Here is a 26317-nt window from a genome sequence, read left to right as displayed (position 1 = left end):
AATGAAGTATGATGAGGAGGAAGAGTCTGTGAGTAGTTTGAGTAGGAATAAAAAAGTTCAGTGAAAAGTAGCATGACACAGAGGAGAAAAGGATGGTATTAGAGTCAGAAACACAGGTTCGATGCCTGCCTGTGACATACTAGCTGTGTGACCATGAACAGGTCCCTTAACTTTTCAATGTCCCCTGTAATTCTCTAAGCTCATGTTATAAATAAGTTGCTGATCTTTTTAAGTGGAAGGTTTGGGATGGGGGGAGGGAGGATGAAATGAAATATCATTTGGACTTACTAGAAGTAGCATTTTCCAAAAAGTCATTTAAGAAGATTTTAATGTAGAATTCTACTGGTTTTATTTAAAGTTTGAGAACTACTGCTTTAAAGTCTTTAATTTCCCTAGAAAAAGGAGCTACAAACCCACATAGAAGTCATCTCATTAATGACCACAGGTCAGAAAGATCTAAAGGCCAGTGGGTCACAGAGTAAGTCAGTGTTTAAGCCTGGGAAAAGACTACCTCAAATTAAATTATGGGATAAGGATGTCCTTTTGGAAAAGACTACCTCAAATTAAACTATGGGATAAAGATGTCCTTTTATTTTTTGGAAAATTGACTGTTTTTTTTTTTTTTTATTTTTCCAATACTTATTTTTCTTTATCAAATGACTTCTTGTTTGGGGCTGTTTAGATGTAGCCACAGATTTAATTATTTGCTGGCCAAATGATTCTTGAATGAATAAATGAATGAATGAATGAATAAGAAGCAAGACTGAGAAACTGGTGGGCAGAAAACCAACTACACTATAAAATCATTGTTTTCTTTATTGCATGAGAATGTCACCAGAGGGATAACTTTCCTTGAAGGAAATACTTTATATTTTGGCCACACACTGAGGCTTATAGGTTTTTCATAATTCCCATCTCAGCTTAAGAGGTTTAATCCTTTTAGAAAGGTTGATGACCCTGGGAAAAGATTCCAACCATTGATCAGTCTTCCATGACATTGGGTCCTGATGAGCATTATCAACAATAAAATAATCACTCTAATTTGTATAGTATTTGAAAGTTTGCAAAACTTTTTTGCCATTTTCCCCCAAAGTGCCATCTCACTTGATTTCCATAACCTAGGGAGGGAATGGCGGGGAGTGGGGGAGAGGAGGAGGGAAGATGGAACTACCATATCTACACACATCTTTGTAGCTAAAGAACAATTATGAACTCATAGAAACCTCTGTAACTTCTAAACTTCTCCCTCTCCCTCTGTTATTAAACCTCCCTTGTTCCTTATTTTCATTGTCATATTTTGGCTTTCTTTTTTGTTGTTCAGTAGTTTTCAGTCCTGACTCTTCAGGACACCATTTGGGATTTTTCGGCAGAGATTCTGAATTGGTTTGCCATTTCCTTCTCCAACTTATTTTACAGATAAGGAAACTGAGGCTATTATTATTCCCATTTTACTGTTGAGGAAATTGAGGCAAATAGGGTTAAGTGACTTGCCTAGGATCACACAGCTATTATGTGACTGAGGCCAGATTTGTTTGAACTCAAAATGATGAATCTTCCTGATTCCAGTCCTGGCATTCTATTCAATGCATCATCTAATTGCTCCTAGTGGTTTTCACTAAGGTGTAATGTGCCGCTTTTGGGGGAATAAGGAAATAGATGGGGAAGAAGGAACAAATCTGAATCTCTTCTCTGGAAAGATTGGAGTGGTGAGTGGGGCGCGTTGATTCTAGGAATCATGGCTCAGTGGGAAAAAACGAAACAAAACACTGGATTCATAATCAGAAGACTTAGGTTCAAAACTTGCCTTGGCTATTTATGCCCAAGTCCTGATTAGAATTAAACCACCTATAGAGAGGCAGCTAGAGTTATTTGTCCTTTGTTGAAGAGGACCAATGACATCAGAAAGCTGACATGTCCTAGATCTCTGACACTGAACAAGTCACATAATTTCTGTCTGCCTCAGTTTCCTCAACAGTAAAATGGGGATAATAATAGCACCTAGTTCCCACATTTTTGTGAGTCTTCAATGAGATAATATTTGTAAAGTGCTTAGCACTGGCCTGGAACATTAATAAATGCTTGTTATTGTTGCTGTTTTTTCCTGTGTGATTTTGGGCAAGTTCCAACTTCCCCGGGTCTCAGTTTTCTCATGTGCAAAATGAAAGGGTTGTAAAATAGACTAGATGACTTCTAAGATTTTTTCCAGCATTATATTTTTGATTCTATGATCCTATATACATCAGAACTTTTTCTGGGATATTAGAAGCCTAGAAAAAGGGGGGAGGTGGTGGCAAAGCTGGGTATCATCATTTTTGAAGGCTAGTAATGTATAGGACCTAGAACTGGAAGGGCCTAGAGAGAACATATAGCTGATTCCCTTTCTTTAACACGTGAGAAAACTGCATCCAGAAGAGATTAAGATTTTAATTTAGCTCCCCTGATTTTACATCTGGTGCCTTATGCCTTTTCCACTACACTATAAACTTGCCTTCTCTTTCCAGTTCCTGCAGTTGCTATTCTGCCCAGTCTTGGTCTGGCTCAGGGAAGGCCTCATCTTCTCACCCTTCCAACCTCCCAAGTAGATCTGGCTCCAGGTGCCAAACAGGTGGGATAGGAAGGAAGGCAGAGAAGGAGGCAATGAGCCTGGGAGACTGAGCTTAGACCAGCTGGATATCTGCAGAGTTGTGCCTTTTATGCAGAGAATATATCCTCCACCTCCAGCTGAGAGGAAAACACTTTAGAGTCAGTTTTCAGAAACTTGAGAAATAAATTATAATAACTCGGAGGTATCTGGGAGAGAGAGGAGTCATCAGAAAGGTATCAAGAGATTGGGGAAAAGTGGGTGGTTGCTATAGAATCTTTAGTGTGAGAGCAAGTCTGACCTGCTAAGGGATTGGGAGACTAGCCTGCTAAGGGCTGGGGGGCTGGTCTGCTAAAGGCTGGGGGCTGGCCTACTAAGGAACTGAGGGAAGGCTGGCTTAAGGGGCTTGGAAGCTAGCCTGCCAAGGGATTGGGGGGCTGGTCTGCTAAGGGCTGGGGGCTGGTCTGCTAAGGAACTGAGGGAAGGCTGGCTTAAGGGGCTGGGAAGCTAGCCTGCCAAGGGATTGGGGGACTGGCCTGTTGTACTGGATGGGGATCAAATTTCCCTATTATTGTGTCATCCCTTTTCATGGCTGAAGGTGAATAGCTTTCAGCTGTCAGTTTTGGGTGAAAGTGGGCAGGTTCCCACCCGGGGCATAGCTACTGTTTCAGTTCCCATTTTTGGGCACAATCATGCACTTAAGGCCTTTTGCAAGGTTAACCACAGGAAAACCACAAGAAAATGGCCTTCCAGCAAGGAGTCTGAAACCTAAGCTCTGCTACAGGCTTGCTGTTTGTGTCTGGGGGCCGATCTGGCAGAAGGGAACAAAGTTGAAGTGAAATAATGTAGCATAGCTAAATCTCTCAAGAGCTTTAAGTCTCCAGCAACCAAATTGTTATCTCATTAAGTGCACTCCCCTGAGAAGCTCTGACTCCATTCAAGGTTTATCTCAGAGGCCACTGCTGAGTGTATCCATTCGTTCTCTCTTTTGAAAATATTTTGTATATGTTACACATTTGCTCATCTGTGTATGTCATTTCCCTCCATACCTAAGCCTCCAAGAAAACAGTAAATTACTTGAGGGCAGGGGCTGCTTTTTTTTTTTTTTTTAGGAAGAATACTTCCTCCCCTCCACCCCCAATAATATTTTATTTTTCCAAATATATAGTTTTTCAATATTCATTTTTGTAAGATTTTGTATTCCAGTTTTTTTCCCCCTCTCCTTTCCTTATCTTCTCCCCTTCCCCAGGACAGCAAGGATTCAGGCAGGTACCGGTTTTTGTTTTTGTTTTTGCTTTTTCGGCCGAGGCAAGTGTCTGAGATCAGATCTGAATTCAAGTCCTCCTGACTTCAGGGTTGGTGCTTCATCTACTGTACCACCTAGCTGCCCCAGACAGGGGCTGTTTTAATTTCTGTTTCTATATCCTTAGCATGTAACACAGTGTCTCTCATAGAGGTCCATTTAGTCTATTCTCCTCCTTTTAGAGATGAGGAAACAGGCCCAGACCCAGAGAAATTAAGGTGGTCACACAGGTAGTAAATGTCTTTCCTTTCTCATGTCTGAGATTTGATCCCAGGACTCCAAGTTTACTGTTCCACACTGTTACATAGTAAATGCTTTAAAAATGCTTGGGTGGCTAGGTGTTATAGTAAATAAAGTGATAGACCTAGAGTTGGCTCTCTTCCAGAGTTCAAATCTGGCCTCGAATATTTCCTCATCTTACTCTGTTTACCTCAATTCTTCACCTAGAAAATGAGCTGGAGAAGGAAATGACAAACTACTCCAACATCTTTGCCAAGAAAAATCTAAATGGGGTCAAAAAGAGTCAGACATGACTAAAAAAGAAAAAACCAAAACAACTTAGCAACAAGAAAAAATACTTGTGAAATTGAATTGGATCAAAACTGAGGTATTATTTGGGACTAAGAACATGTTCCTGCATATTTAGAGAAATGATAGCTTATTACCTCTTTGCTTGGAGCCAAAATTCCTCCTAAAAAAATCACAGTACCCCCTATCCTATTTCCATCAGAGAGGTTCTGTATATGGCAATATAATGTTATTGTTTAGTCATGTCTCCTTCAAGACCCTATTTGAGGTTTTCTGGTCAAAGATACTGGAATGGTTTGCCATTTCCTTTTCTAGCTCATTTTTTACATATATAAAAAATGGAGGCAAACAAAATGAAGTAATTTGTCCAGGGTCACACAGCTGTATTTGAGGCCAGATTTGAACTCAGGAGGATGAGTATTCCTGACTCCAAATCTAGCACTTTATCCATTTTACCACTTAGTCTTTTATATGGCAATATACAGAATGTAGAATTTATAATAATAATTAATAGTCTCAGAGGCTCAAACAAAATGTCCTGAGGTTGACAGGATGAATCCCTATCTAGACCTCAACTTCTCCCACTGTTTCCAGGAAGCAAAGTTTTAACAGTAGCACAAGTCTTTTGTCTTCCTTTCCCTTTCAATTTGACTTAGTTCAGAAATCTTTGTGGTATACTTGAGCTATGTGTGCTTGGGGTAGGACAGGGGAGAAGGGTGCATATAAACAAATAGAAGGTCCAGGTCTTGCTTCAAGAAGTTTTCACTTTGGCCAGGGAGCAGATATGCTCAATTAGAAACTAGATGATCATGTGTGTGCGTGTGTGTGTGTGTGTGTGTGTGTTGAGGTAGTGGTAGAAACAAATGCATCTGCCAGGAGGCAGAATGAGATTGCCTCTCTCCATTTCTCCTTCAGATTGATTTATGTTCAATCAATAAATTCAAGTGTAACTGTAAAATAACAAAAAACAAGTGACAATTCAAATGGATATAACACTTTTAAGTTTGTAAAACATTCTCCCCACATCCTTGTGAGGGTGGGCAATCACGAATCATTATTCCTTTTCTACAAATGAAGAGAGACCCACCAAGGGTAGGGAGAGGACAATTGAACATGAAGTCAGGAAAGTCTGAGATCAATGTAGGTATATGACCCTGGACCAATCAGTTAAATACTTAAGTGCCTCAGGCAACTTATTTGACTCATAGGACCACAGATTTATACTTAAAAGAGACTTCAGTGCCCATTCCACAGATGAAGAAACTGAAGCCTAAAAAAGTGGGAAGAGGCAACTTTATCGCAAGGAGATTTGCTTGATTAGAACAGAGTGCTTGTTTGTTGGGAGTATGTGAATGTCAGAACAGATAGAAAAGGTGGAAAGCCATATAGCAGAAAAAGAAAGAACACTGGATATGACGCCAAAAGGTTCAAATTCTTGCTCTGCCACTTCCTCCATGCTGCCTCAGTTTCTCTTTCTATAAAATGAAGGGTTAAAATAAATGATCTCTAATAATATCTAAATAACCTCATACAAATGATTTTCTATCTCTAAAGGTATAATCCTATGGTCAGCTGATAGATGATCCTTTATGGGAGGAAGTAGAAGTCACAGTAGTTTCTCAAATCTATCAATGTTATTGCTCTAAATGAGAAGTACTCAACCTGTGATTCACAGCATTCCTGAGTGTATTAGAATAGATGAAAATATAATTGGGAAATATTTACTAAAATAAATGAAATGAAATAAAATAGATTTCATATTATATTTTCAAACTATGTCAATATGCATTCTTCCAAAATGCTTATTTATGGATTAGCACAAAGTTTAAGCTATGGATTATGACCTTATATGGAATAGCAAAACTGAATGTGAGGGCTGCAAAAAAAAATTCAGCAACAATAAAAGATATTAAGTATTCTGCCAAAATTTAATTTTTTATATATAAATTAATAAGCATACTCATCTCATTAGTATACAAATTTGCTTTCATCTTTAATCAATGGTAAAACTATATGTATATCAAAGAATTGTTTTAAGATAAATTTCTTTATGATTTATTACCAATAAGTGTTTGATTTGTATACCTATTTTATTATACCCATAAATCAGGGTCCAAATTTGTCAAGTGAAAACAAATTGCATGTGGAAAAAGATTAAGAAGCCCTGGATTAGTGGTCCTTGTGTCTATTTGTGTTCAATACCATTCCCCTAAAACATGACATGACATAAGAGTAGCCATGCTTTTGTGGTTTGAAAAGCCACAAACTACTTCCTTCTCCTGAAGGGAAGTTGAAAGGAGGAATTAATTTATATAAAACAACAACATATTAGGAGAGGCCAGAAAGAGGAGGGGGAAAGATAAAAAGAAGTACATGAAAACATAGATGGTGAGCTGGATGGGATCATAGAGAATAATATAACTCCATATTACAGATGAATAAATGAAGGCCCAGAGAGATGAACTAATTTTTATTGAGATTGAATGGCAGACCAAAGGTACTTGAATTGAGAATCTCTCACTGCAGATCAAATGTTCTTTCCAGTATTCAATGCCTGATAAATACTAGAGTGAAATGTAGACTCACAGAATTCCATATCTTATAAGAACCTCCTTCCCATATTTTCTACTCCTCAGCAATAATAACTCCAATTTCAGTTCTAGTGGTTCATCTCTTACCTGAACACGAGTGCTCCATCCTGAAGACCCAGAGAAACAAAGTCACTATTGGGTCTCACAGGACTGTTTCCCCTCCACAACAGCAGCCCATCTTTAGCTGTTGTCTTAAACCTCATGAAGGCATTAGAACGTGATCCAGAAACTCTGAAGAGGGGAGGGGGAAGAGAAGCAAAAATAAGTCTGATTGAATAAGTTCATTAACATCTGTTCTCTATGAACACCAGCTTGCCTGCCAGCTTAGAACAAGAGGTCTGTGAGTCTCCAATTCTGAGCACTATGATTTTCCAGATCCCCTCTTTTAAAAACAGGATTTCCTGAAATTGTGCCACAGCCTTGGAAATCAGTTAGTTGACTCAAATTGTAGCATGGGCTATTACTGTCAAAGTAAAGCTCTGTAGTTAAAGTACCTCTCCTTATACCCAGAGGTATTTTATACTACAGAATTGTCCAAAGCCCAAGGCTAAGGAGTTTTTTTAGTAGCTTTTCTCTGCTAACCATTTTTTGAAAGACAAGCTTCAGGTATTCTGTTTTTTCTTTTTCTTTTCTTTTTGGTACCAAAAAAACATGGTTAGCAGAAATTCTGAGGTTAAGAGCATGGTGTGCCACCTGGGGCTGTAATAGTATAGTTACCACCACAAAGAGTGGGGAAGGATCAGTGGAAGGAGAGAGGGACAATGAAAAGATAGAGAGTGAGGGTAGAGGAGGAAGTAATGAAGTATACCAGAAGAGAAAAGCTGAACTCAGGCAAGGGGGAGGGCAAAATAGGGCAATAGTATGTTGCCTAATTTGGCTAAAATATAGAATTTTAAAGTATAAGATAGGAAAGGAAGGTTAGATTCAGATTGGGGAGGGCTGAGATTTTATTTTATTCAGCAACAACAGTAGTACTAATGCATTAATTTGATATTTTAAGGTTTATTAAGCACTTTACTTGAAACAACCCATGAGTATTGTAACTATTATCTTTACAGATAAGGAAACTGAGGTCCAATTACTGATTTCCATCTATCTATCTATCTATCTATCTATCTATCTATCTATCTATATTTCCATATGTATAAGGTGTCTGAAGTGGGATAAAAAACCCACATTTCCTGCCTTAGCAATGAATAGTTACTTGTTCGTAAGCAGTGGAATGATCAAAGATGTGCATTTCTTGTTTTGCCCAACTTCACTTGTGGTTTCTTAATTGTGGGCAGAAATAAGGAAGATTATATCTCCCTTTTTAAACAAATGTAAAACAAATTGTTTTGAATGTAACTGGGGGAAATATTAAAATTTAAACAAGAAAAAAATTTAAAAATGAAAAAAAAAAGAGATGTCCATTTCTTCATCAGTGTGAAGGATGAATTTTAAAAGGGTCAGACTGAGGGTTGCAGATGAGTTAGAAAGATACTGGAATACTTCAGATGAGAAGAAATAAGAGCCTGAGTTAGTAAAGTGGCAATGGGTATGGAAAGGAGGGGATAGGGGACACTTCAGAAATTAAAAATAAACAAACTTAAAAAAAAAACAGTGGGACTTCTAAACTTCTTCAATTTCCCTCATTCTAAAGGATATATGAATTTTAGCTGGAGACAAAGCTACATGATATATATGACTCAAGTATATTGATTAGTGAGCATAGAAAGGATCTCTCAGTAGATCAGGGAAAGCAGAATCATTAAAATCATAGGTTTTAGTCTATAAGACTAATTCTACTTCCTCGTTTTCCAGATTAGGACACTTGATATCTAGAGAGGCAGAATAAATGGCTCAAGATCAAACGACCACAAATAGGTCCTTCAATGAGCCATGCTCCCAAACCAAGACAGATTCCTAAAGCAGTGACAGCTAGAATTGATCCCTAAAAGGGGATCTTTAGGGTCAACTAAGATGCCCTTCTGCTGCTGGCCTTCAGGGTAGATGACACACCAGTCTCTGTGATATTTTGGGGGCAACAGGGTAAGTCAGGGCTCTAGTGTCTCCTAGCCAATGATGAAGTGGGAGATCTTGGTCTTTTTAAGGTCTTCAACAAGTCTTAGTTTGGCTGAGGCCGCACCCATTCAGTGATTAAAATCAGGAAGCAACTGAGGCAAAGCATCTCCTCTTTAGCTTAGTCCCCCTAAAATCTAAATAAATAAATAAATAAATGCATGAATCTGGGAGGGGAAGACCCTCAAAATTTCTGGCTAAAGCAGAATAGTTCTAGTAGGAAGTAGTGTACATTGGGACTTGAGATCCTCCTGGGATGAATCCTTAAGTACTAGGTGAGGATGGTCATGGGATTCAAGGCCAAATTAAAGCCTCATCACCCAGAGCCCAAGGTCATACAACATTCTCCTGGGCTATTACTGTTCACCTACTTTGATCATCAAACAGGCATGAACTTTGACTTATTTTTCTACTGATGGTCAAAGAGCTCAACCATGCCTTCTTTCTTGTCCAGGGCCCTCTGTGGTCAATAGTGTATATTTAGGAAGACAATTGGCCAGGGTTAGGACTGCAGGCAGCAGTCAGAGTGATCTAATCCATGACCTTGAACTCTCCCTATTTGCTCTTGCCACAGCTTGGCTTTCCCCATCCTCAAAGACTAGTGATTACTTTTCTTTTGTTTGTTTTAAGGTTGTTAAGAGGTTTCTCCTCCTAGACAAGGCTTAATCAGATAATTTTAGAATCAGAATACAACAAGTTTGAAAGGGATAAAAGCCCTAGAAATCCCTGATCTGAAATCCCTCAGAAGCTTTATCACTTCCCTAATAGGAGAATTCAAATGCAGTTTACAATTTAATAAGTACCTAGTAAGTGCTGAGCACCATGCACAAAGACAGGAACAGTCTCTGGCTTCAAGGAATTTATAGTTTATTGGAAGGGAATAATAAGGACAGAGCTGAGTAGACACAAAATAGATGCTAAAAAAAATATGAAATAATTTCAGGAGTTATTGCTATCCCATCAGGTGGCACTTGAGTTCTAAAAAGGAGCTAAGGATTCTAAAAGACAGAGGTAAAGAGAGAGAATGCTTGCTTTTAGGCTTAGCAGAAAGCTGGAAGAGAAATTGAAAGACTTCTAGAAATTCAATACCTTTTCAGGATATCTGGATTGTCATAGGTGAGGTAACTCCTGCCAATAAACTGTGGGATCTCGATGGCTTCTGTGATAGCTGGGAGGAAAAACAGAATTGATGTGAGATAGGTATGTAATTCTAAGGAATAGAGCTGGGTCAATGTGTATATACTCTAGACCCAAGAGCCAACCTTAAGGTAGAAAAATACAAAAAAAAAAAAAAAAAAAAAAAATCAACTGGGCGCAATCTTATGCTAAGCAACTCAAAAATCTCCTCCCTCTAGTAACAAATTTATTGTCTTGCCTGGTTTTCCCTTACCCTAGCTGCCTGAAATTAGTGTGTCCTGATTGGTTCTTTCTAACCTTGGTCAATCAGCTTTAGTTAAATCCCTTATCTGGGCTGACATGCATGTGTCATTTAACACTTTTTGGGCCGAACATATCTCTCTGGAAAGTGCTTGCTCTATGTGTAATCTGTCAAAATCAGTCCTGTTCAGAATCACTCTTTGAGGTCAAGGAGCAGGTCTCGGGCCATATGCTGAGTATCTGGGGGGACGCCTGGCTCTTCTCCCAGGCAGGAAGACAAAATAATTCCCATTGGTTTATTAGGATTTTTTCTTTGAAAATAATCTATTCCAGAATCCATCCAAGGACATCCTCAAATAAATGGTGGTGTGATTATTGAAATGAAAACAGAACCAATAGTGGGGTGGGGTGGTGGGCAAATGTATCATTGTCCTTTGAGGACTGGCTTTAGAAAGGAATTGGCTGACCTGGACATCTACCCACACAATGATGGGAGATTCTGGGATATACTACTAACTCAAAAAAAGGGATTGGAAAGAAAGACAAAGAAAAGGGGAAAAAATCAAGAGTACAAAAGCTGACAAAGGAGGGGTTGGTAAAATAGCAGAAAAAAAATGGAGAGCAGAAAAAGTGTAAATGAAGGGGAAATGAAGGGGAAAACAAGGGAGGTCAAAGATGCAGAGAAAGGAAGAAGAGGCAAAGAAATAAAGGGAAAACAGTATCAAAGGCAAGGAATGGAGAAGAGGGGGATTAGAGTAGAAAAAAAGCTGGCAGAAAAATAGAAAGAGGCTGAACAGAAAGAAAAATATAAAAACAGAAGGAAGTAGATAGAAAAGGAAAAGGAAAGAAATGGGGGAGGGGAATGAAAAGGAGACAGAGAGGGAGGGGAATGAGAGACAGACTGACAGATGGAGACAAAGAGACAGATGGAAAGATATAGTCAGAGGCAAAGAAAGACATAGAGAGAGGAATTAGCTCAAGGAGGAAAGAAAAAATAAAGTTCTTAGAATCACAAGCATCTTGTTTCAGATAATTGATGATGAAAGAAAAGACAGGCAGGAAGATTCCGGCTCTGACCCAATCTTCCAAAATGAACTGAACTAAACATAAACCAAGGGGCCCCTGCCCAGTTCTGGCTTGCCCCCAGGGTGAGTTTTATAGTCATGCCAAATCCCTGCTGTTGTTGGCCAGGAATGCTAAATCCAGGGCCAAAAGACCTTCTCCTGGACTTCTTTAAATGGTCTGAACATACTTGTCACACACCAGCCCTGTACAGAGAGGCTCAAAAATGCAGGCTTGAAGATTAGAGCTCATAGTTCAGCTGTGTGTTGATTCTCTAATAAGTATTCTGTTCCTTGGGTTCTGCTCTGGGGCATATATGTTCCCTTTGAGTGAGGAGGCTGCTCTACTAAGGGAGGAAGGTTCAATGGCTATTGCCCTTCCCTAAGTGCGAAGGGCAGCTCTACTGGTGGTATTATAGGTCAGAAGAATAAGAGCTAATAAGAATGACTCTTGGACAGCCAACCCTAGGTTGGGAACTGAGTTTGGTAACCCCAGACTTCAAGTGGGAGTGCATTTGTGTTTGCTAGGTGGAGGAGTGAGGGTGGTAGTAAACTCTGGAGAGTAATTTTCCACAAATAACATTCTTCTTGAAGGACCTATTATACTTACTGTTGAGGCAGTAATTCCCACACTCTGCAAGGGGCCAGCATAAAACAAAATAAGGAGAGTCATTGTAATATCATCATTTCCTCTGGGTTCCCAGGCTAGAGCCCCAGTATTACTGTCATGTGGGTCACAGGTGATATATCCACTGTCTCTGGTCCCAGCATTCTCAAGTGTGGCCAGAACCAGATTAAAATATAATTGGGAAATGTTTAACAAAATAAATGGAAACACAATACCACACAGATATTGCTAATTTGTGGTTTTTTAAGTCAACATGTGGTAGCAGGGATACATTTCCAATTGAGTTGGACACCACTGATGTAGGCAATGTTGGGCATCAACCCCCACTGAAACATTAGAAGCTTCCTTTTCCCAGCTGATCCTAGACCTGGCTAGCATCCAGTTTCTGCAAAATTTGAGAGTTGGTTAAAGAAACCACAAATTCTAGAACTGAAGATGCTAATTAGACATGATTTACTTGCAATTAGTTCAATTCAACAAACATTTACTAAGCATTTACTACATACAAAGCATTGTGCTACAAAAGACCAAATCAAAAAACAAAAGTCTATCATTCCTGTCCTCAAATAGCTTACAGTCTATTAGCAGACCTGAGGCTCCATGATATAATTTCACTCTGTCTAAATTTCTCTAGTCATGTTAGTATTATACTTTGCATAGAACAGAGGTTTAATTAATAAAGATTTCTTAAACTGAATAGCAAAATATATTCTTTGTGGCAGAGCTCTTGCTAAGCTTGTAAAAGATAAATTAACTTATGTAAGTCAGGTCTATATGAAGAAAGTACAAAAGGCAAAGGAGAGCAAATAGATTAAAGGAAATAATCCATGCCAACTGCTTCCTCTCTTTTTCTAATTTCTTAGGTGTCAAAATAATCTGAATCGCAAATGATTTTCAAAAGATGGTCTATGTGATTATATTGTGGTGAACAAAGGAGAGGTGAACTCTTTCTGACATAATAGAAATCAATGAATAAATCAGTCAACAAATATTTATTAAGTACTTAATAAATGTTTAATTCTGTACTAAAAACTGGGGACTTAAATGCAAATAATGTGTCTAAGAACTTTATGGGCAGTAGAAGTGATGAATCACGGATTAATCATGGAATGTGAAAGTTAGAAGAGACCTTAACATTATCTCCTGCAGAGTTATATATAATTAATTTTTTTGTAAATAGAGTCATTTTCTCTAGGCAAACTGGTTACTTCATAGAATTAATAAAATTAGTAAGGATCTTGGAGGCCATCAACTTTCCACCCAAAGCTTATATTCCCTTCCCTAGATAGATGATCAGCTCTGCCTCCAAACTCTACTCCCAAACATTTCCAGTGACAGAGAATTCACTACTTCATGAGGCAGCCCACTCTAATTTTGGATTACTCAAAATATTAGGAATATTCCTTTTGCTGAGACAAAACTATGCCCCTGTAATTTCTACCCATAATCCTAATTCTGTACCCCCAAATCACCTAATTCTTTTTCCACACCTATTAATTCCCAGATTTAAAGATAGTGGTTGTGCTCCCCTCACCTGTATTCCAGTATTCTTTCTTTGGCTTAAACATCCCCCAAATCCTTCATCTGTTCACAAAGGTATGATACCAGATTTGTTTGTAAAGAGTAATATAACTGTCTACGTTTACTAGGTGAGTTTTTATCTGGGGTCCATCTGTATTGAAAATTTTTTCCTTGTTTAATTGTTTTCAGTCATGTTTGACCCTTTATAATCCCAGATGACTTTTTATTTCCTTTTTCAGCTCAGATTTGACAGATGAGAAAATTGAGCCAAACAGAGTGATAAAGTAACTTGCCCAGAGTCACACAGCTAGTAAGAGTCTGAAATTAGATTTGAACTTGGGATCTTCTGAAAGTGGCCTGGGCACATTACCCACTCTGCCACTTAATTATTGTGCTATTTTTCTTATGCTTAAAAAAACCTAACAACCTAGATATATATTTGACACCTAGAAATGCGATATGAAACTATTCAATATAACAGGAAACTCATAATCCACATCAGGAACACCAACTCTCTGCTGTATCATTACTGATTAAAGCAAGATCAGATCTTTTAACAGCACACCAAAGGATCCAATTAAGATGACTGCCTTTCTGATCTACTTCAGCGTGGCTTGAAGGAGTTAGCTAAGTATGCCATTTTTAGAAGCAGCTAATGGAGCAATACCTCCACCTAGCGATCATATGGAATACTGACTTCTAAACTCCAGGGAAATGTCCCTGAGGTGCATGGAAGAGTCTAAAAGGATGGAATTCAAATGATCTTGTGCTCATCTAATGTCCTATTCTTCCAAGTGGTTCATAGTGATATGGAAGTGATAATGGAGTGATATGAAAAACCAAGATGCTGGGGAGGGATTTGCTACAGTGTCCAGGAGAGGTCGTAGCATTTGTAGCTGCAAAGATTTGAAAAGCATCCCTATAGAAAGGAAGCTGGTTTTGTTCACTCATTGGTATCATTTCAGATATCTCTCTACTTCTACATTTTTAGAATCATTTATTTGGTCTTAGAAACCTACTTGTATCATTTATAAATAAGTGTATCTGAAAGACTTTGACATCTGAAGGGAATTCTTTATTCATGTGGATTCTTCATGACACTATTAAATAACTTTGGCAATAAAGTTTCCTGTTTTATGTCTCTCTTGACATTAATAACACATTGGTGACTGAAGTGAGAGCTCTGCAGTTGAATTTATCAAGAGATTCCATATGATTTTCACACACACATATAAGAGAATCTCTAAGGTTATATTCCAAGCAAAGAATTTTTTCTTCTTCTTCTTTTTTTTTTTTTTTTTGGAAATCAATAAATGATAAACACAAAGGGATTTTGTTTTCTTCCTCCTTTGTCAATAGTGTGATCACAAATACCTAGTCTGCTATTGAAAATGGCTTGCAAAAACCTGCCTATTCCTTTCTCACATTTGTGGCAAGGATGCCCTTGTATGTTTAAGTCATTCTCATAAAGAGTTTATAATAAAAAGAAAACAGGCATATGGTTCAGTAGGTATTGATGTACTCTCTATTACTTTTTTTAGAGTAGAAATATCTTCCATTCTTTCTATCTCTTCCCCTTCATAAGGCAAACTCTCAATGCTTTCAAGATTTTGTTTTATCTAGAATAGATGTCCTTTTTAATTGTGTCACTACATGTATGTCTCCCATATGAAATCACTTGCAAAATCATGACATTTCCCCTTTTCATATTTTCATCAAGAATATACTTTATACATCTATAGAGAATTATTTTTAAAAATTAATAATGAGAAGTAAGGCAAATAAATCAGCAGTCCTTATGTCCATTTACCTATTTTGAGGGGGAGATAATAAATATTGTTTGTGACTTTTTCTATTATTTTAGTGTCTTCACTTTCCTTGTCAAATAATCTCCATGCTTTCAAGATTGTGACAGTTTCAACATGAATTTCCTCAGGCTGCTTTTGGTATCCTCCAGCTGTTGTTGCCAATTTCATTTTCTTAAGTGCCATTTGCACTATCTCACAAAGTACAAAGGTATTTAGGTGCTAGGATCCCAAATGTGGTACTTCTATTGCATGGATGATGGACACTGATTTAATAAATGCAAAAATTGTTTCCATTTGCCATCTCTTTGTTGTATTCCTGCCAGTTTAATCTGTGAATGTTTTGGGGAATGATGTGGCTGAATAACATCTCATAAGTTTTCTGCAAACTTTTTTTTTTCATCTCCACTGCTTCTTAATATTTTATAAGGTTCATAATTGTCTGCCACATTCTTTCATTATTTTAAAAATCAGTTTTTATTCTAAACTGATGGTACTGTTCTTCTAAATTGGTGGTTATCACTCAGCTTGGCAAAAAGAAAAAAAGTGGATTCTAGGATCTTTTGTTCTGTTATGATGACTGTTACATACCAGTTAAGCTGTTAGAAATAGTGATTATCTTGGATCTCTTAGTCTTTTTCTGTTTTCCACCTTTTTGCAGCAAAGGCTTATTTGAATAGATTAGGATAAAATTGTTGCAATTAAATGTCTTCTTTTTATCATTATCATCTTTTCTAATTTCTTTGCTCCTTTTACATACAGTATATTTTACAGTGACTCCCACTTCAATTTTTTCCTGTTAACATATAATTAATTACATGTGTGTGTGTGTGTTTGTACATGTTGTTTGATATTCAACATGTTCAGAGACTTCTAGCCCTCTTTGACAAAAATTATTTATGATATATAGGTGTGAGACTTCTGAGTAGTCGACAAGTCTTGTTTTTTAATCTGAACATTATTTTCAAATGTATTTTTCACTATTTATTCCTGCACTTGGCTTTGTATGAAGTTACTGATAGAATGCTGACTTGATTTGGAGGGTCTTCTTAAGTTCTTCACTGACTTTCTCAATTTTTTCAGTGGTGTTCATTTTGCAGATGGATGTCATGAGTAGTACCAGATGATATGACAACTCTTCTGTTAAATAATATTCCTATTGCCTTTGGGCCCACAGGGAAACAAATTTCTTTGTCTCTTCAAGGCAACTCTGTGACCTATTCTTCCATTTAGTTATGACTTGCTTTTGTCTTATTTATTGTGAGGATATCAGTAATGACATAGGTGAATGTTCTCTAATATTTCCATTCGTTAGTCATTGAAAAAGATGCCGCGTACAATTTTTCCTCAGATATTTTAAAACTCTCTATACTTTGCCCCTAGGTCATCATTTGCCATTATGCAAATAAAAACCTGTAGGAATGAGGATCATTTAAATTTTTTCTGGGTTATATCAATTGCCATGGCTAAAAAGATCATCATCTTGAGGGCAACCTATTGGTGACAAGCACTTTCCACTGTGAAATAGTAAATGGGGATATTTAACTTGAAGAAGAAATGGACTTGATAAGTGTTTTAAAAAATTTGAAGGATTATGACATGGGGGAGAGATTACATTGTCTTACATTATCTCAAAATACAGAAATCAGAGCAATAAGTAGTCCCTGTAAATACATTTGATTCTACATAGAAAAGATATCCCAAGCTGAGCTGTCCAGAGTAGAATGGGCTGCTGTGGAAGGTGGTAAACAACCAGTCACTGTAGGTGTTCAAAAAGTCTAGATGACCACTTGTCACAGGGGTGTGTGTGTGTGTGTGTGTGTGTGTGTGTGTGTGTTGTGGCAAGGATAGGGAGTTTCAATTCACACATATTTTGAATTAGTACCTTCTCTGGAACTTTTTAACTTTTAAATGAAATAGCTTCTTTTTCAATCAATCAATCAATCAAAAAGTATTTTATTAAATGCCAACTTCAGGCACATGATGTTGGTTTACCAAATGTTATTATAACAATAAATTTTACTGTTGGCATATTTTTTCCTATGTAAATCCAATCTCCAGATATTGATTTAAAAGTGAAAATCTTAATAGTTCACCTGGAAGGTATTGGAAGAAAGCTGTGGACAGTCCCAGCCAGAATCCTACCCTCCACTAATTCTCTCATTCCATGTCTAAAGGGAATAGGAATGATGAAATGCAAACTGCCATCAATATAAACATGCCCTCCTGGTGATGGTGGACTGATAAAAGATGACTTTGCTAGCTGTGGCATTCTCACTTACAAAGCACAAAGACATATTGTACAGCAGAGCAGACAGATGCCTTTTCCTGTTCCTACCATGTTTCAAGCAGCTGGAAGCTGCTAAAGCAGAGGTCAGGAGGCCAAGGGCACCCTGCAGATTTCAGCTGCTATTTTGAGGGTTTTCTGACTTTCTCAGGATCCTGTAGATAAATCCTTTTAGATGCCTTTCTTAATATGGAATTATGGTGCTCTCTGTGTATATATGCTATTTATAATACATATTCTATGTATCTCTATATATGATTTGTGTGTGTAATATATGACGTATTTTTCATATATATTACATATATGTATAATATACATATATAATAGTTAAGAATAATAACAGGAAAAAATAAAGAGCAAGTTTATAAATTATGTTTTATTTATCTTTTCCTTCCAAATGCTAACTGTCAGTTTAAGTCAGACCCACACTTCCCTATGCAACACCATGATAAATAGCCTTCAAGAATCATAGATTTAGAGTTTGAAGAGCTCTTAAGTGTCATTAAAACCAACTGCCTTATTTTATAAATGAGGAAACTGACTTACAGAGAAGTTAAGCGATTTGCTCATGGACACATGGTAAAGGACAGAGGTAGGATTCAAACTTGAGTAATTTGTCCCTAGATTCAGCCTTCTTTCCATAGCATAGCATCAATGTAATCCCTTAATCATTGGGGTAAGTATATTAAGTACAGATTGAGTTTGGCTGCCATTAAGGTTTATGGAATTCAAATATATGTGTAAGAGATAAATGGATACAATTTTATAGCAAAAATTCACTAATGTCAGACTAATGTAAACATAACTTAAGAATTGAACAATTTGCTGGCTTGTATAGAGACTAATTTGTCAAAATGCTAATTGATCTTCCTTAATGTATGTCACTAGCTGGCATGTTAAGCCTGATGGATCCGCTTATAGTTTACGAAATTGTTTTTAAAATGCAATAGATCCACAAAATTTCTACACTACTTTCAACATTTACAAACTCCATTGGTTTCTGTCTTTCTCTTTTAAAACATCCGTTTCTTTATCTGCCATTCCATGTATTAATGAATAACAGAATTTCTAAGCCATGAATACTCCTTAATGATCAAAAAAAGAAATAGTCAGACTATATTGCACTTTAAAAAAAATCAACTAAAAATCTCATTTTCATCACATATGATTTCTTTTATTTCTTGGGTAATTAGAAACACACAACCCAAAGCTTACTAATTCTTATGGCTGTGTCCTATGACCCAGGAATGACAGAAACTGGCCCATTTATTTACAAGTGGTCCATTTGCCACAAAATCTATATTTATGATCATTCCTAGAACTTTTGGATAGTTAGACAAAGAATTTTGCATAGATAAATAAATTGAGTGAAATCATTTTGTAGGTTTTTCTTTTTTCTCCCTCTTCTCTTCCTTCCTCCCTTCTTCCCTCCCTTTCCCCTTCCCTTTTTCCTTTTTTCCTTCTTTCCTTCCTTTCTTTTTTATTTCCTCCCTCCATTCTTTCTTCCTTTCCTCCTTCCTTTTCTTGTTTTTTTCCTTTTCTCTTTGTTTTTCTTTCCTTCTTTCTTCATTTTTTTTTTCAAAATCAAAACCAAGTAACTCAAAACTGAATGGCTCAAATTTATCTTCTGAAATTTTTTTCTTTTGGTCTATTAATAATTTCAGGTAATTTTACATTTGGATTTTCAACAACTCCAAATAAAAATGGTGTTGAAATTTTAGTTGGTTTTAAATATCTAAAATAATTATATAAAATTTAGTTTAATTATTTATTAGTATGCTTAAACTTAAAATATTTCTAAAAGTGGACAAGGTTGCTTAGTAGAACTGCATATAATAGCACCTGTGTTTATATGTATAGAGCATTTATATGTTATATCTGTTATATGTATGTAGTTTCAGTTTAAAAACTAGAAAGTCTGTCTTCTCCCTGCCCCCCTCAGACACACATGTACACATACACGATATCTTCTTGTAATAGACCCAAATGTGTGAAAGGTTATAGCTATTCTAATAATAGTTCAGTGTTTTTGTTACACCCCCTCCTCACAAGCCAAGAACCTGAGACTTTAATGCTATTGGTGTTTACCTTTTTGGCAGTGTTGCCCATCAAAGCCCAAGGGGCAATCACACTCATACCCATCCTTCTTGGGTCTACAGCTGCCTCCATTGGCACAGGGGGCTCGCACGCAGGGATGGGCAGTATTCTCCACATTAACACCAGAAGTAAAATCATGCTTCACATGAATGGTTCTGTCATTGAGGACAATCTTGGAACAAGAAAAAACAATGGAAGAATTCAGAGGCCCTCTATGTGAGCTTCTAAAACATTACTTCATATAGCTTGGGTCAGGATTTCTGTGATTTTGAGTAACTCTATGCACAAAGATCTCTACCATCTGCTTAGATTGCCTTCTAATCTGGTGGAAATGTGAAAGGTAAGTAAAAGTAAGTAAAAATCACACTAATTATAATGTTGTAATTATATATATATACATATATAATATACATATATATGTAAAGGGAAAAATACAGTATTAGAATAAAGTGACTACTCTCTTGATAATAAACCATATCTCCTCAACCTATAATTCAACGCAATCCAATAAATGTTTATTTAACACCTATTATGTACAAGGCACTAAGAAGGATATCAGGTTTCACTGCATGAAGGTGGAATGATACAGACCCAGCACTTGAGAAGCTGGTGATATGAGACAGAAACATTTTAATAAAAAAAAAATGTGCTACAAGCAAAATATAAGCACAATGGAAAGGTATAAGCAAAGTCCTATGAAAAATTTGGAGCAATAGGGAGCTGGGTAGGCCAGGCAAAGGAAAAGAACAATTTCGGCAGTGGGAATAAGGGAGGGCTTTAAGGAGAATCTGGCATCTCAGATGGGCTTTGAAAGAATACAAGGTTTTATATGGGGATGGAGGTAAGGGATGCCTACAGGAGTGGAGTTCCTTCAGGGGATGGTAAGCAGAAACAAAGAAACAAGGAAGAGGATAAAAATGGTATGCAGCTTAGTTTGTATCTCTAATACATTGAAAAGGAAATAATATTAGATAAAGTTGCAAAGATAGGAAGCGAGATTTGAGAGTGGCTTGAATGCTAAGATCAAGGGTTCACATTTTGTTCAGTAAACAACTCAAGATTTTTGAGTAGAGCTCAGAGAAAACAGGATAAAAAAGAAGAGAGAAGAGTCAAGTTAGGAGAAAATTTCAAATTATTTCCTTTATTCCCCGCCCCTCCCCCTCCCCCTTAAATTTACTTAATTTCCCATTCCTTCTTCAAAAGGAGAATGGAAAATACTTGGGAATGGACGGGATCATTTTTGGTGAAAGGTGTAAATGGTTTCAAAGGCTTCCAAGGCAAGTCACACTTGTTTTCCATGTGTGGTGGCAGAAGCAATAAATTAAACATGTTGAGTATTAAATGTCAGATTACTTGGACATTGATGTGAAAGATAAATTGAAGAAAGGGGAGATTAGCAGCAAGAAGGCTAATCAAGAGGACATTATAGTTTGATTTACCAATCTACCTTTACAGAGTCCAGCCATTGTACTTTCCTACTGCCATGCATTTTCTCATACTGTGACTTTCTTGCTTATTCATAAGAACCAGAAATCCTAAAAATTCCTAGCCTTCATTTCCTTATCCTTTCCTATCATGGCTTCTATTGAAGAACGCCTTTGATTTCACACTAAGGGAGCTGAATTATGAACTGTCACATTCCCCCACTTCCCACTCCCAATAAGAGTTCTTCATCTATGGGACAGAATGTGTATTTACTTTGAGAAAGTAAGATCACCCCTCAACGGAACTCAGCAATATGTGCGAAGGTTACAAGAGTGTGTCAATGGTACTTCCTGATCTAAATATGGATTTTGGAAGGCTTGCTTAGGTCTTGGAAGCAGATAACTCAAGCTGAGAGAAAATTTGGAGTTTCTTTTTTACTTTTTTCCTCCTCCTCCCAACTTTTTCTTTCCCCTTAATCTCAATGTCAACAGGACCCAGACTTTCTGAAATTTCCATTTTCTAAGCTGGTGGTAAAGGGCTGTGGAACTGCATAGAGCTTAAAGGTGGCTGTTTAAGCTTTAGCCAAGAAAAGGGAAGGAAGAAGGTTAAGGTAGATGAGAATCAAGAATAATGGAAACAATGGAAGCATCTCTAAGGGAGTAATAATTTGAAAAGGAATCAAATGTGTGGGGATCAGTGAGAAGAAAGGAAGGAGAAAACAGGAAGAAGGGTGAGTGGAGTAAAGTATGACTATGTCAGACATGTCTACTGCCTTCAAAAAAGAACCCTTCCTCCCCCCCCCCCCAAATGAGATGGATGGCTAATTAATTCAACCACATATGATTTAATCAATAAGCTTTTATTAAGTACTTTTTATGTACCAGGCACTGTGCTAAGTTATGGGGATACAATCTAAGGCAAAAGGGAGTTTCTGCTCTCAAGGAACTCACAACTTTGTACAAACAACCTATATACAGAATAAATCGGGGACAATTAATGGAGGAAAGGAAAGACATTAAGGAGGATCAGGAAAGGCTTCCTACAGATGGAGAGATTTTAGCTGGGACTTGAAGGAAGCAGAAAAGCCAGGAAGTAAAAATGAGAAGGAAGAAAATTTGAACCAGGGAAATATCCAGCAAAAATGCCTATAGTCTGGAGGCTGTGAAAAGCTTTAAATGCCAAACAGAAGATCTTATATTTGGCCTTGGAGGTGATCCAGGAGTCTCTGCAGTATGTGACAGGGTCAGACTTGGACTCTAAGAAGATTAAGGTTGTTGCCACCCTAGAACAGCAAATATCTAAGTCAAATGAACAGTTGAGGAGAGAGATCTTCCAGAGACCCCAGAGTTTTTAAAGGTATAAAAGCAAGATACTTGTTCTCTCTCCTTCCCTATCTCTTTCTGTCTTCTGTCTCCCTCTTTCTGTCTCTCTCTTTTTCTCTTTCTCATTTTAGCCATTTTCATTCTTTAACTCAGGGATGAAGATAAGCACTAGCCCACAAGCATAAAACACATTTTTAGTTTCCTCACTTTTAAAACTGGTAGGTAAAATCAGATAATCTCCAAAGTCCCTTCAACCCTAAGAGTCTATTGCTCTTTAAATCTCTGGTTCTAAGGAATCAAGGTGAACTTCGACAATATTGCAGGATTTAGAGCTGGCAGGAAGTTTGGAAATAGAGTCCTATATTCTTATTTTACAGATGTGAAAATTCAGACCCAGAAAGGTAAAGTAGCCTAACCATACCTTGTTTCTGCTTGTTATTTATGCTGTATTTGATTTGCTGGTAAATCTGTGCCTGTGACTTAACTCAGTTATTGCTGTAGAGAGAGCACATTTTTCTAGCCTCCTGTAATAGGAAAGGAAAGAGCTAGAAATGGAATGGGATTGGTGCATGGAATTTTATGCAGGATCTGATCTCTGTGGCTGAACAGCTTCTGAACCCCCTTTGCAAGTCTTCTTCCATCCTAATTCTTATAAGCTCAGTTACATGATTGATAGCCTGCAACTGCTGAAGAGGGGGGGAAAAACCCAGCTCTACAAATTGGCTCGTATCCTGAGCAAACCAAAGAGAAATACCAGAGAGGAGAATAAAGCCAAGAATAGATTTTAGGCTTCCTTCTACTCTTCTTTCCTCCCCAAAGTATGACTTTTTAGAGTTATGCAAGTTCAGCTACCCTTCATGAGATATTCCAGGGTCTTTTGGTACATTTAGAACGTGTGACACTATAATTGTCCTGCCACAAGAAGTAGAAGAGAGTGATAAGTTGAGTGAAATTTAAAAAGTTTTTCAATAATTGTATATATGTAAATATGCAAAGTATTGGTTCAGTTTTAAACTTCTTAAAACTTACAAAGTTTCAAACTGTACTGAGATTCTTGGGATGTCCTATACATATACTTTTTTCATATTAAATGGATAGTCAGTGTTCCAATTTAAAAAAAATAGTATAAATAATTCAATAAAAGTCTTTTCTTCATCTTTTGACATAATCAATGCTACACTGGAGTAGCATTGGCTTTAATATGATAATGTATAAAGTTGATTTTATTTTTTCTAATGAACAAAAACCTTTTTTTTTTCTTTCTCTCATCAATTTAAAAAGAAAAACAAAGCAGTCAGGCAAGAGTAAATTCTTCCTTGTCCATGTCCCCCCTAAAAAAACACTTTCATTTTGCACCTCAAATTCCTTAAAATCCTATTATTGTCGGTTGCATGTTTCATTGTGCTTCCTCTGTACATTGTTGGTCATTGCATTGTTCAAAGTCTTTCAAAATTATTTTTAAAAATGTTGTTATATATTCCAATTGCTCAGTAATGAAGAGAGTCATCTACACCCAGTGAGAGGACTATGGGAAATGAGTATGAACCACAACATAGCATTTTCACTCTTTCTGTTTTTGTTTGCTTGCATTTTTGTTTTCCTTCTCAGTTTTTTTTTCTAGATCCAATTTTTCTTGTTCAGCAAGATAACTGCATAAACATGTATACATATATTGGATTCAACATATATTTTAACATATTTATTAACATGTATTGGACTATCTGCCATCTAGGAGGAGGGGAAAATTTGGAACAGAAGGTTTTGCAAGGGTCCGTGTTGAAAAATTATCCCTGCATATGTTTTGTAAATAAAAAGCTTTAATAATAAAAAATGATGTGTAAATTGTTCTGGTTCTCTCTTCACTTTGTATCAGTTCATACACATTTTCCCAAGTTTTACTGAAACCTCCCCTTTCATCATTTCCTACAGCATAACAGTATCACATTATATTCATATGCCATACTTTATTTAGCCATGCCTCAATGAATGGACATACCTTAATTTCTGATTCTTTGATTCCATCATCCTAAAGATTCTACCTCATAGCAATCCTCAATATGAAGATTTTAGTCAATATCACACAATAACAAAAAGTTAGACTTGTACCTTCTGGATGCTCCCACTGAAAGGCTGGAGAATGCCTGAATTCTTCTTTAGGTTGTCATAGTTGGGGACTCCACCAATGAATATATCAGTGTTGCACTTAATTTGAGTGAAAGCTCCCTGACATGAGAGTTAAAGAGAAAAAAATCATAATAAAAAATAAAAATAATAGTATACATACTATACAATACATATATATATATATATATACTATACAATACATAGCATACATACAATAGTATACATATACAAAAATAAAAAAATAGTATACAAAAAATGTTAGGCTAACAATTCTTTTGAATCTGCTAGGAGGCAAAGGAATAGGGTGTACATAAAATCTCAATTCTCATTCATGGCAATTTTCCACTATATCATCCAGGAAACTTATATACCATTTTGTAATGGTCATGGGTTTTCTCAAGTTAGGATAGAAGAGGCAGCTAAGATCCTTACATCCCCTACTTGTTTTAAAGAACACTGGAAGGAATTCTGACTCTAGAATGAAAGGGATTCAAAGCATATTTCTGATGCCTTCTACTTAAGGTGTCATATAAAAGAGTTGACTTCCAAAGGGTTCTGAAGGTGACTTTAAGGTATCACATCACATTAGATGGCTTCCGAAGTTTTCTCCAGCTCTAAATGTATGAACATTTGTTTCGATGTCATCGAGATAAATTTTTCTAACCCCATATACATTCACAAGCCTATAGTTCTTCCCCCTATAGGTCTGTAGCAATCTAGGCTCCAAACCCTGTTTTTTTGTATGACTGTCTAAAGAAAGACCCTTCAAAGCATTCTGAGAGCTTAGAGGATGAAAGTTTTATGGGTGACATAGAATATTAATATATTATCAACTATTGAATGCATCACTTCATTATAAGTGATACCCAAAATAGCAGCAGAAGAACCACTTTACTAAACAACTTGTCAACTTGAAGGGTCCATGTTAATTGAAGGTTATCAAAGAGGCAGATGGGCTTTCAGAAATCCCTTTAATTAATACGTTCATGTTTGGCCTAAGAGGGACGCAATGACCCATTTAAATATTGGATCAGAAACTGTCACCACAACCTCTGAGTGAAAATAAGTTAATACAGGAGAAAGATTACAAAGAAGTCAAACTGAAAAGGGGTTTGTTTTGAAAGGTGCATTGCAACTAAAGTTATAGACACTCCAGGTAGAAAAAGGGAAAGGATTTCTTGGGGTGCTGGCTGCCCATCAAAATCCTCCTCCCATCCTTTTTCATGTTCCTGTTGACAAGAGGCAAGGTTACACAGCTGTCATCCAGCAGGGCAGAATAAAAGAAAGAAATACACCAAGATCAAAGCAACGCCTGCATGGCTCCAGTCTAGAGAAAGGGCTTCATGTCAGGATCTGCCTCTTGTGCTTAGCTGGAGGGAGTCTCCTCAGATAGCTAAGCAAATAATACCATGCTAAGATTGTATAAGGGCCCTGTAAACATAGTATTCCTTAGTTACCAAGGACCCTTTCTTGGATCTCTCTCTTTCTAGGACTGAGGAAAATTTTTAAGTGCTGCCCACTGAGCATTCACAGAGGGCTCAAGATCTGTCCCTGTTAACAACTTAAAAGTCCCACACACCAGGCAGTGTGTTATTCTCCACTTCTT

At 37.0% G+C, this 26317-nt stretch overlaps 1 protein-coding gene across 1 annotated transcript in view; it reads right to left on the bottom strand.

The window, feature by feature from the left end:
• Positions 1 to 26317, bottom strand: part of EGFLAM (EGF like, fibronectin type III and laminin G domains) — a 243022-nt gene that overhangs the window by 7778 nt on the left and 208927 nt on the right. The window contains exons 17-20 of the mRNA XM_051990183.1: positions 24694 to 24810; positions 19832 to 20012; positions 10154 to 10232; positions 7091 to 7234 (exon numbers count right to left, since the gene is read on the bottom strand). Of these exons, the coding sequence (XP_051846143.1) occupies positions 7091 to 7234; positions 10154 to 10232; positions 19832 to 20012; positions 24694 to 24810 (521 nt within the window). The remainder of the gene's footprint in view (positions 1 to 7090; positions 7235 to 10153; positions 10233 to 19831; positions 20013 to 24693; positions 24811 to 26317) is intronic.

The sequence above is a fragment of the Antechinus flavipes genome, chromosome 1, assembly GCF_016432865.1.
Source record: "Antechinus flavipes isolate AdamAnt ecotype Samford, QLD, Australia chromosome 1, AdamAnt_v2, whole genome shotgun sequence".
Lineage (NCBI taxonomy): Eukaryota > Metazoa > Chordata > Mammalia > Dasyuromorphia > Dasyuridae > Antechinus > Antechinus flavipes.
The sequence above is the reverse complement of the archived record's forward strand: the minus strand, read 5'-3'. Positions and strand labels throughout refer to the sequence as shown.